We start from the raw sequence: 12,126 nt of genomic DNA on the forward strand, positions 1-12,126 counted from the left end.
GAGAACATTTATGTGCACAAAGGACACACAACAGGATTTACATGCTGACAATGGCAGCTTGATGCTCTTTCATGGGCACAAGGACCTTGTGCCACCCTGCTGTTTACTAACCCGTGCCTGGGGCAGACCTTCCTTCAGACAGTGTGCAGACACAGAAAAGGAAAACTAAATCCCCCTATGCTGCCTCCCTGTGGGGGTGATCAAAGTTTATCCCTGGACTTTGCCAATCCAGGCTATTCTTAAATAGTCTGAATAATTCTCAGCAGTGTGCACTGAGAACTTTGCATCACTAAAATAAAGAGTAATCTCCTCCAACACAATTCAGATTCCATTTCCATCTAATTCCTACTCTTGACTGGGTATGATTTGGAGACAAATAGATGGAAAGCCTTCTGCTTCTTCTTGATTCATTCACCAACATGGAGAATTTCTAGAACATCTTATTCAGTAGAGAAATAAGGAATAAATGGGTTTAAAACTTACTCTGAGGGTATCTGAGCACCAGCATGGTCTCGAGACAGAACCAGTGCATTTTGTAATTCAGTTTCCTTTTCCACGCATAGAAATGGTACTCTGACACAAACCAAAAGTGACCAAACGCTTTCCCAGCTACAGCAGCTTCAGCAAATGGTTCAGTAAGCAGAGCTTTGCTGTGAGAAGAGACTGCTGTGATAAGAGGCTCAGTGGTTTCTGGTTTGCCTCCTACAAGCATTTCTTGCTACATCTGCTCACGGCTTCCTCTAGACAGCTTCACTCTACTTCTGGACAAGTGCACTCCAGCAAAGCAAATCTCTTTATCATTCTCAAAATGAGTAAGTGCTGCTTATGCTGCTGCTCTCTTTTCCCCTGCTCTGATTGCTGGTCACAAAACTCATAAGGGCACCTATAACTGTGATAGTGCAGAAACAATGGAGCATGGGAGATGCTCCTGACATGGTGAAACATCAAGAAACGCACAGGAGGAACCAAAAATCTGTACTTATAGAATCATAAGCTGTCTCAAGGAAGATACATTGATCAGCTCACTGGGTAGATGTGCTCTATGTTTCAAAACAACACAATACTGTCATGGCCTTCTGTAATGTCAGTGACATAAAGAAAAAAGCCACCTACCCTCTGAAATCCTTACAATCCAGTTCTCTGGAGAGTTATCCAGGAAGAAGGGTGGTAACAGTCAAACCGAGAATTTCTGGAAAGATCCTCTAAGAAGCAGAGGAAGTGTGCGGCAGCACAAGCATGAGGCTGAGCCAGCTCTGGAGAGCGGCACGAATGACCGTGGGAGGCCATGGGATGCTCACGGCGGCGGCGATAGCGCGGCCCCAGGAGATGCCCTGGGGCTAAACCGGCTGTTGAGGCAGCAAAAGAAGTTTGCTTCCTGCTGGGATTCCCATTGGCTGGGGCAGGTTTCCCAGCCCGGGCAGAGCCGGCTCCGCTGCTATATCTACGGCAGCGCTGCCGGCGGCAGGGGCAAGGGCTCGCTCCGGTGCTCTGTCCCCGCTGCGCCATGGAGCTGAAGAGGTTCCTGCTCCTCGCTGCGCTTCTGCTTCCCGCTACCCTGGGCTTCCCTGTTCAGGTGAGAGCAGCTCCCTGCAATTGTGCCCCTTCGCCTAGCTGATCTGTTCTTTCTGGAGTCAAGCTGGGAAGGCCCACTTTGATAAATTTTCTGCAAATAAATATTAGTAATATCATAATAAATAAAGGCAATATAATGATTTAGCTCCTCCATTCGTTCTGATTTTGATACTATTGTTGCTGTATTTGTCAGCTATGGAAGAATAATGCCTTTTACCTATTGCTTTTGCAGGAGAACTATGAAAACAGCACAACAAGTAAGTAGGATTTATAGTGTATTTTAAAAGCACCTGTTATTTCTTGACTGTCTATTACATTCTTGGTTTTGACTTGCTTTTAGAGCATGTGAAAGCCCTGACAGGCCTTTTGAGTAAGGCTATGTTTCATAACTTGTTGTTGAGCTGAGTGCAGATGTGTTTTTACAAAGAGGTGCTTTACACAGACTTTGGGGCATGGTTTATTAGGTTTATTTAGATGTGCTTTCACAGGCTTGAAAATAAAATTTTAATTAGACATCTTGATACCTTTTCATTAAGTTGAATGTTATAATAAGACTGCTAATCATTTGCCTCCTTGCCTACCTCAGTTCAGCTCTATGAAAAAGATGTCAGGCATCAAAGAAAGATTTGCTTTGTTCTGGTTTGGAACAGGCTTAGCTGAACAGCTTTTGTTAACTTGCAAAATACAAGGAGATAATTGCAGACCTTCTGAGGTCAGTGGAAAGAAAACTGTAGGCAGACTTTAACTACAGCAAGAAATTAACGGGCTGGGTGTAATGTGTGCAAAAAGAAGACACCTTGGAAAAATTTGCTTGACATAGAGCAAGTCATTGACAAAAGAAAATTGACAAATTCTGCTTTTGAACTGTCATTTATGGCATGGGAAAAAAGGGATGTTGCAAAATTACTGCTCAATATATTTAGAAGGGACCAAGAGACACTCTTGCTCAAGTTCAAGGTAGTCAGTTAGACTCAGAGTTGCAGGTTTATTGGGACAAATGCATGCAATGGGTTTTAATTTATCATTGTTACTGCTTTTTGTGCCTTTTGAGACATCTTTCAGTATTTAGAGTGTAGGGAAAATGTGAGCTGTATAATTTTGAAAGCCCTATCACACCAGATGTTCATTTCATCAAGGAGATGGCAGACGCCTTCTGTGGTGTCTCATTTGGGTTTTAAAAAGAAGTTGCAGGCTTTATGTGCTTAGGAATCTGGAGTCTAATTTCCACTGACTTTGACTACTCAATTAATCTAGTGCCTCTTGGGCACATAAATTCTGGATCTGGTCAACCCATCTCAAAAATGTTCTTCCCTGCAGAATGTTTTTAGATGCCATGGATCTCTCTGGTGCAGCTGGTGGGAGCTGACCAAATTTTTCTACAGTAAACCACCATCACTGCAGTGGACTTCCATTGCCATATAACTGAAGTAACAGTCTGAAAACACAGACTGAAGTCTTTTTGGCTCAATAAAAGCAATTCTGTTGCGGGTGCTAGATAAAGTCTGAAAAGGAAGACATCTCCTCATTATGTTTGAGCAATAATTTTGAAAAGGGAATGGTGCTGCAAGGGGTGAAAGAGCTTGGCCTATCTTTTACTGAGGAAAATTATAGTAAAATTTGGGGCACAGATGGGCTTGGAAATAATGACTGTTTACGTGAGTGTTGTCTGTTTCAGTGTTAACTAGGAAAAACAAAATTGTTTCATACTTTGACAAGGAAGACTGCAATTAGTAGGAAACTGGAAGAGATTGCCAGATAGGCCTGCAACATATCCATCATACTTAAGAACAGGTCAAACAAACTGTGGTCAGGAATAATACAGATAAAACTGTTTCTGCCTTAGGGAAAGCAGACAAACTGATGACCTCTGAAGGCCCTTCCAATTTTTAAACTTTTTTGATATTATAAAAATGAAGATAGAAATGTATACATCAGATCAGATTTTCACTTCTGGTTTGTATTTAGAATCTCATATTTGGTAAAAATCAGAAGGCATCACAGTAGAAAGGCACCTTAGAACTCAGAATGATACCAAGCTGCTGTCAGGTGCATTCTGAAGCTGAGATTATTTTCCCCATGCTAAATGATAGCCTCCATCACATATTATAACCTTATTGTTTGACACTGTGAAACCAGTGGTTACTGTTGAGCTGGTTAGCCTGCACGTGTTGCAGAGAAATCTGGGGACAAAACATTTTTTGTCACAGATTTCTTTTGCAATTTTCCACACTGAAACTGATAAAATGCTTTGCTGATTCTTAGATAGCAAATGATCATGATTCTGTTCCTCAGCACAGTCTACTAGGAATTTTCATAGGTTTTTGGTTAAATATATTTTTATTTTCTGTGCCTGTGCATCAGCTGTGCACTCCATTCCCCTCCACTCCTCCAAGGGATCTGCCAAAGGCATTCCCATGGCTGAGGAGGTTCATCCATGCTGTTGAGCACTGTGAAGTTGCATTCAGAATCTAATGCTTGTCTTTTTTCTGTTTTTCTTTTTGCAGCAACAGAGCCTACTGAGGTAAGGAAAGCTAATTCAGCTCTTCTGATCACTTTGGGGTTCAACATTGTGGAAAGTAAGGCCAGGACTCTTGGACTCCACTTGTGTTTACACCTGTGCAGCAAAGTCTTCTCTGCTCAGCCATGCATCAGAGTGTAGCTGAACCTTATTCCACACTTCAAATTGCATTTGCCTTTATGATATCCCTATTTGCCAAGGTACCAAAGAAGAGTATCTACCACCCCATGGTACTTGTTTACACAAGGCACAGTATATAGAAGCTGCACCGGTGAAAGATACTGCCAATGGTAGCCTGGATGCTGTTGATAATTTATATGTTTTGTTATTTGATGTTACTTTATAAATTGTGAGATAATATTAATGTATTGTTCTTGCAGGTTACTACACAGGAGGATATATATGGTATGTACTACTCCATCTACAACTACATATTTCAGGGGATATACTGATTGTTATCTACTCAGTTACTTCAGAAAGCCTATTAACACAGGCTTAATACAAATGAACCTTGATGAGGAATTTTAAATGAATGCACTCACCACAATACTTCATGCAAAGCGAAGTCTCTCGGTTTTGGCCAATTTCTTGTCTTTGCTAAAAACCTCAGCTGTTATTTTAGCTAAAAATAGCTCTGCTTAATTCATGTCCTGAATTAAGTCACTTTTAAAGGTTAGAAGCACAGAGGTCATGTGTTTCTGCCTTTTATTGATGTCAAGACTTGCTGCATAATCTGCAGAGTTGGCTGATTTTGCTAGCAAGGCCTATGAGTCTCTGATGCTGGGCTTAGGTGGGGACATCAGTCCAACCTGTGGAACAGGAATGCAGTTCCAGTTTCATTGATTTTGAGGGTTTTTCAGGAGGTCATCGTGTCCAGCAAGAAGTAGCAGGACTGCTCTCCATCCGTTTTTGTTTCTGGTATCTTATGTTGGGGATTTGAGTGTGAGTTGTTCATAAGGTAAACCTGTGCCATCTCAGGCCTAAAAATATGATGGCTAGGAAAAGAAAAAAAGGAGAGAATGAAATAATTGAAGGAGAATGGCTTTTGGGACTAGATTGATGCCAAAATAACCACAGCAAGGAGGTTCTCAAGGTTGTGTTAGTGAACAAACATCTCCATGAGTGAGCATCCCTCCAGTCCCTAAATAGACTCTGTAAGTATTACATGCATCACTGGAAACATCATGCATCATCAGAGTAAAAAATCAGGATTCATATTCCCTCTGGGAATGAGAAAGTGATACTCTTGTGTTTCTGCACAGAATCTCCTTCACCTACAGAGACTGATGAGGAGGACGAAGATATTTTTAACAAAATTCTGAAAGTTAACAAAGGTAATGCCACCAAACTCCTGTCTGTAAGGGAGCTGTCTTTTTTGCTTTTTTAGGGTGATGTGTGAGGTACCATGTCTTACCACAATCTGTGCAAATGTGTTTCTCATTTTACACACCACCATGTAAGAGATACCACTGGGATTATGGTGTAGTCTGCTGAAACCATATAGCATCTCAGACTATTATGTCAGTACTGAAGGTGCTCCTAGGTGTGGAGGTAACTGAAAACTATTCAGACAGTTTCCTCAGCTTTAGCTTTCAACATCTTTGTCCTTCTTTGGACATAAAGAGAAAATGTGGGTATTTGTTTGCTTATTTAACAACCTTTCTTTTTGAATGAAGAATCGCTTGCACTCAGCCATCATATGGCTTTGCAGTGCAGACTCCTAGATGAGCTGCAGTCAGTTCTATTCTCGCTGCTCCAGACTACCACTTCCCTGATCCTTCCAAACATTCCCTGATCTATCAGCTTGTTTTTCTCACATTTTCTCCTCCAAGTGTCATTCAAGTGACTTTACTTGAAGTAAAGTAGTCTGTAGAGACACCAAATATTCCCACCGTTTTCTCCTGACAACTCTCCTCTTTTTGGTTTGCCCACCTTCTTGGGTTTCCTTATTGCAACCTTCTGCTTTGCACCTTTGCAACCTTTGCCCAGCACCTTCCTGGGGAGATATTTGTTGCCATTCATTCAGTGTCACATGATGGATAATTAAATAGTACCAGAGTAAAACATCATTCTTACTATTGAGACTGCTTGTTTTTTCAAGCGTGCTTAGCAGGTGTCCAACAATTTATGGCTCCCATGTTTCCACCCTTTCTCTCTCACCAGACAGCTCCCAGTTCTTGCAGGAAGGTGACATAGTTCCACGAAGGAGTCGCAGTGCCATCAACTGTCGCCATTGCAACTGGCCCCAGTCCAGTGATGGGATTGTTCGTATTCCCTATGAACTGGATCCTGCTTACGGTGGGTTTAAATAGAAATTATTTTTTAATGGGTTTTGTCCAATACACTTCGGAGAGAAACTTACTTTGAGCACGCAAACAGTTGAATAAATCGATTCTAAAGATTTACTTGTGCTGTGCAAGCACAGATAAATTTTAAGTTACAAGGACCTGAACCAGAAATATTCATTGAGACATTTTGCCTGCATCATGTTTTGGGACCGATCTCTTGGAGACAACTATAAACATTCCCTCTAATGTTGTCTTCTAGAATACCTTCCTATATAAAGTTCATGACTGTTTCAGTGGAGCTTCAATGATCTGCTTTTCATCAGCAAAACAGCTTCCCTTAATTGTCTCCAAGTGTCCAATAAGATACATCAAAAATGGCCACTATAATTAAGAACAAGTCATTGAAAAAAGAGGCACCTGAATACATTTGGACAAATATCTGGATACAGAGGATCTTGTGCCAGGCTGTTAAAATCTTAAACAAAATTCAGTACTGAGCAAAAAAAGAAAAAAGAAAAAAAACCTAGGCTAATGTTTCTGTCCCTCATTTACCCTTTTTTGAGAATATGTGAGATTTTAATGGCATCTGCTAATCTCTGCTTCTGACCCCTAAAATTAACCCTTTCTTCCCCAGAGGAGAGCCATGTAAAAGGGATTCATGATGCCATGGCAGAATTTGAAGCACTAACTTGTATTAATTTTGTGAAGCGCAAGGCAGAACGTGACTACCTCAGCATTAGATCTGCTGATGGGTGAGTTAAATGATAAATTAACAAGTTATTTCTACTCTATTTTTCAATCCTTCCCTACACTGGTGCTGTGTGACCTCAGAAAAGCTTTTGTTTTATCACAGTGCCGAGGTATCTTCCTTGTGTACCTTACTAGGGCAAGGGCTCATAAGATACGTCAGGATACTGAAATAATACAAATCATGGAAAAGCACTGTTAAGAGGGAAGGAATGTCTAAGCTCATGTTTTCTGTGTGGTATAGTGCACACTTCAGCACAACATATATTGAATGCTCTAGGTCCTATTTACAAAAGTAAACCAACATCAACTTATGAAATAAACAGTTCTCTGAATCACGCTGTTGAATTAGGTCTTATGAGAATAGTGTTCAACACTTTGCTTGAGAGTGTTATCTCCATCTTATCTCCAGCTCTGATACCATCCTTAGTATTTTGAAAAAAAAATTGTAATTTCAAGGGAGCTAAAGTCATGGTAAAGTGAGAATTCAGGAGCCTCGGTGCTAACAAAACTCATCCAGGAAGATTTACCAACGATCATACACTTCATTCTTTTATATGGCATGGTCAATTTCGCCTCTGTACACTCTGACTATCACAGTAGAGAGAGGAATCCTTCCACTCCCACAAGAGATGTGTGAAGCAAGCTTCTCTGTTCTGTCTCTTTGCCTGCCTGCCAATGAAAGTCTTGTTGTTGTTCAATGCCTCTCACAGCTGCTGGTCCAACTATGGGAAAGTAGGAGGTGGACAGACTGTCTCTGTGATGAAAGGAGGCTGCATGTGGAAAGGAGTAATTCAGCATGAACTGGAGCATGCTCTGGGCTTTTTGCATGAGCACTCTCGAAGTGACAGAGATAAACACGTAAAGATCATGTGGGAGTACATCAGTCCTCGTAAGTACTTTGAACTCCTCAACGTAGGGAGTGGTATAGACACATCCTACTGCTCCCAGCTCTCCCTTTTCCCCTGAAGGGAGTAGGGAGGAAGCATATTCTAAGTACAATATCATATATTACAGCTGACAGACCAGACTTCAAGAAATTTGAAAATTCCAATAACCTGGGTCTTCCGTACGACTATTCCTCAGTAATGCACTATGGCCCGTAAGTAGCAGCATGGCATTACTATTTTAGGAACTCAAATCTTACATCAGAATTAGTTTCTAACATCAGTCTCTCCTAACCACCAGTTTCTCCAATTCCCCTTCCGAGAAAAACACCACGAGTCAGTTCAGACCAGCTGCTCCCTAGGACTGGGATACACTGTCCCTTAGCTTCCCATTAGGGAGCCCTCCACTGCTGGGCTTGGGAGCAAAGGAAGGCATCTGGACATTGACTCTGCTTACGGGTGGACATCTCAATGAGACCCGTTTAAACAGCACTATTAGTCATGGCAGCAGCTTATGTACAATCCTTGTTCTCCCTACAAAGCATCCTACTGAATCCTGAAAGAAGTTATGGTGCTTAGAGAGCATTGCTTCTCATGGGTCTTTTCAGATACACATTCAGCAATACCACTGGGAAAGCAACCATTGTACCAATTCCTGATGGATCAGTACATATTGGACAGAGACAAGGGATGAGCAACTTGGATGTGGCCAAAATCAACAAACTTTACAACTGCAGTAAGTATCTCCAGGCCACCCTGTTATCTTCAGCTCAGATTTGGGCACGTGGCAGAGACAGCAGTTTTTCATCAGACTGTGAGACTATTCTCATGAATTCCTGGTACCCATTCTGGGAGGGAACGCAAAGGTGAAGCTGGAGGCACATTGTGATTAGTGAGAAAATGGAAACTGCCTCTAAATTACATCAAACACATTTGCTATTAGCATAAATGGCTCCTATGCAACTAGACTAACTGCACACCACAGTTTAAACTTCAATGGTTTATTACAGTTCAGCAGACAACTATAAATCCCAAAAAAGCTAGATATCACAGCTCATAGCAGCTGGTATTTAAGACCTGAGCCAAAAAAATCCCCCAGTTTTGTGCTCCTTTGAACTTGAACAGTTTCATGTTGCCTTGTCCAATTTTCAGAAGTTTGTCATTCTAAGTCTGTATGTAACCTCTGCTAGAAGAATTTTTTATATACAATCACAGAAATTTATTCAATCAGAGGGGAAAAAAAAACTGATGCAAGAATTACCTCATGCACCCCAAGTGCTCCTCCTAAGCTTAGAATTTAAGCATTGCAGAGGCATCATATTTGTGCTTGACTCTTCTGACATCACTTAACTTTCCCTTCTCAATGGAAAACAGTGGCACCAGTTGTAGTGAATTGAAACCTCTCACTCTTTACAGAGTTGCAGAAGGAGATCTCTTGCTAAATGACTGAGCTAATCAATAAAAATTGAATGATTTTCAGAGCACTACTTTATGCACCTCTTTGATGCAGTATGTGAAAATTAGGACAACATGAATAGTCCTTTTAATCAAGATGTACCGGTACTCTGAAATGAATGCTGATAGATCAGAAAACAGAGATCAGTCCATTCTGCAGAGATTGTAGTTGTGAATGGCTGAAATCTTCTGCAATCCTGTAGCAAGCATTTTTTCCTCAGGTCGCTGCAGCACTATTCTTGATGGACCTTCTGGGTCACTGAGATCTGACAACTACCCAAAGAATTACTCAGATAACACCAACTGTGTCTGGCTCATCCGAACCCGATCCAGAAAGGTAAACACAGGTTAAAAGTGGTCTTGAAAGATGGCTGAGCCTCTTTCTACGTTAAGCATCTTGTGCTTTGTACAGCAGTTGCCAGATGAGAAAAATTTCAGAATAGTCTCTACTTCTAGAGAGGTGTGTGCTTAAGCCAGGTATAGACAAAGACAATTCAGCGTTGTGATTTTGAAAAACCTCCATAAGCTGGGCTTCAGGTTTGAAAAACCAGGACAAAGATTGAGCATGGGAGCATTCAGTGATTAGATCTGAACCCTGCAACTTGAGGGGAAGAGAGGCAAAGCTAGGTAAGCAGTTCTAGTCTGTGAGTCTGTGCTCGGCTACAGTTTATGTTCTGTTTTAAAGGACATTCCATGAAAGAAGTATACTTACATATTAAAAATTGATTTTCTCTTCCCTTCCAGGTTTCTCTGAACTTTCAAGCCTTTCAGCTGCAAACAACTAACGGCTGTCAGGGTGATTATGTTAAAGTTTATGATGGATCCAGCAAGTCTTCTCCAGTTCTAATGGACAAGACCTGTGGATCAAAGATCCCCAAGGGCATAGTTGCTTCTAGTAATCTTATGCTTGTAGAGTTCGTCACAGATGGTGCCCAGACAGCTCCTGGTTTCCAAGCCACCTTTACTGCTGGTAAGTCTGAGAACAAGGAGAATGGCAAGGAAAACAGTCCATGCCAAATCAACCTTTCTGTTCACTCAGGAAAACCATTGAAAAACGGCTCTCCATGAGGGTCATCACTTCCTTCCTTGCTTTTGGCATAAGGGATCAGTTCTACACTGACCCCATTTATTCATTCACTCAGGATAAGTGGTGTTAGCCAGGTGATTCACTGTTCACCTTCCCTCTCAGATTTGTGCCATTCCAGAGCATGTGCCAATAAGGGCAATCAATTTAATGACACTACAAGTGTTACTAGCACAGTGGAAAGAGAATAAATCTTAATGCAGCATTTGAATATATCATTCCCCTGCAAAAGGTGAAGTTTCAATCACTCAGTTCAGATGGTGAGACAGATCTATGGCCAACAAAGTCACCCAGCCCCCTGACAGGAAGAAAGGCAGCATTTCCATGGTCAGGACTACTGGAATATTTTCACCTAGAACACATCTTCTTCAGTCCCATTTAATTAAGAATTAAGGCCACAGCTAAACAATTATGTGACCACAGGCTTTCGAGTTAGCATGGACAAGCTGGAATAAAGGAATTCCTGTGTGTGTGACTGCAGCCTACAGCAACTGCACAGCAGTGCAGCTTTTGCTGGGGGGAAACACAATGGCTGTGTCATGCAGGCTTGTGTCTGCCATGGGATAAGAACAAGCACACAGAGTTTGCATGAATCCACTGAAATGCACTGACTTGACCATCTAGCCAAACCAAACCAGCAATTTTGCATTGTCTCTTTGTAATATCTATTTCTGTCCACTGCTGCTATGGAAGGAAAGAAAAATTAATAAACTCCCTGTGGCACTTTGCTGTGTCCACAAGTATAAAGCAATCTTAGCTGCCCAATAAAATGTGATTTAGCATATACATATTTTAGAGATGCTACAGTTTGTTCAGAGACTTCTGAAAGCTAAGTATTCTCTCATTTCATTTACAGTGAGGACCCAAAGAAGATCTAGCATCCGCAACTGACTTAATGAAGAAGAACCTATTCTGTGAATATTGAAATTATGTGTTTCCTACTTTGTTCCTGTCTTGGCTTGGATCAGTATGAAATTTAATTCTATTAAGAATCAAAGTTTTCATCTTCCTGAAAAAGTTTATTCCCCAAGCCATACAAATGTACAAATTCTGTACATCTGGTGTACTTCTTTTGTCTGCACAGTTAAGTTATTACCTCTTTCTATTTAACAATTGAATAAAAAGCTTCATTAAAAAAGAAGTTTACGCTTCTCCTTTCCAGTAGTCACTTCCAGCCAAGCACACTAAATGAGGTCTGATTTCTTAGCCCCCTTCATGCAGTCAGAGGGATGTCTCTTAGGTATACCACTGACATCATCATCGTGGGTTTAGTTAGTTGGCTGAAGAGACCAGCTCCAAACTTTAAAAGATCATTTTGTGGTCTTCACAGTCTTGAGCATGAAAAGGTCTTGGACAGAGTCCTACACCAGCCTAACATTTCCACTTCCAAAAATTATTTCTCTCTTCCAAATTCTGTTATATCCTTAAATCACAAGAAAGATGGACAAGATAAATCTACTTCCAGGAAAGGACTGGTACTTCCTACTGCAGTTTTCCTTGTACAGTTCTGGCAGACAGGGTACAGCTAAGGGTGCTTGTTTAGCCACAAGCCATTTTTGGACCCACAGAGATGAT

At 41.2% G+C, this 12,126-nt stretch overlaps 1 protein-coding gene across 1 annotated transcript; it reads left to right on the forward strand.

The window, feature by feature from the left end:
* Positions 1-1,504: 1,504 nt before the first annotated feature.
* LOC132328392 (astacin-like metalloendopeptidase) lies at positions 1,505-11,653 on the forward strand. The gene is made up of 12 exons (XM_059848212.1): positions 1,505-1,573; positions 1,805-1,829; positions 4,077-4,093; positions 5,325-5,424; positions 6,254-6,388; positions 7,013-7,130; positions 7,839-8,017; positions 8,143-8,227; positions 8,621-8,748; positions 9,689-9,804; positions 10,212-10,437; positions 11,408-11,653. Exons 1-12 carry the CDS (start codon positions 1,505-1,507, stop codon positions 11,440-11,442), a joined length of 1,233 nt encoding a protein of 410 aa, XP_059704195.1. The 3' UTR covers positions 11,443-11,653.
* Positions 11,654-12,126: the final 473 nt, after the last annotated feature.

This window comes from Haemorhous mexicanus, chromosome 6 (assembly GCF_027477595.1).
Source record: "Haemorhous mexicanus isolate bHaeMex1 chromosome 6, bHaeMex1.pri, whole genome shotgun sequence".
Lineage (NCBI taxonomy): Eukaryota > Metazoa > Chordata > Aves > Passeriformes > Fringillidae > Haemorhous > Haemorhous mexicanus.

Bases quoted from the DNA above. Each gene is read 5' to 3' on its own strand.
- LOC132328392 (XM_059848212.1), top strand. From the start codon at position 1,505: ATGGAGCTGAAGAGGTTCCTGCTCCTCGCTGCGCTTCTGCTTCCCGCT. The intron at 1,574-1,804 runs GTGAGAGCAGCT...TTGCTTTTGCAG, and splicing joins CCCTGGGCTTCCCTGTTCAG to GAGAACTATGAAAACAGCAC. The intron at 9,805-10,211 runs GTAAACACAGGT...CTTCCCTTCCAG, and splicing joins TCCGAACCCGATCCAGAAAG to GTTTCTCTGAACTTTCAAGC.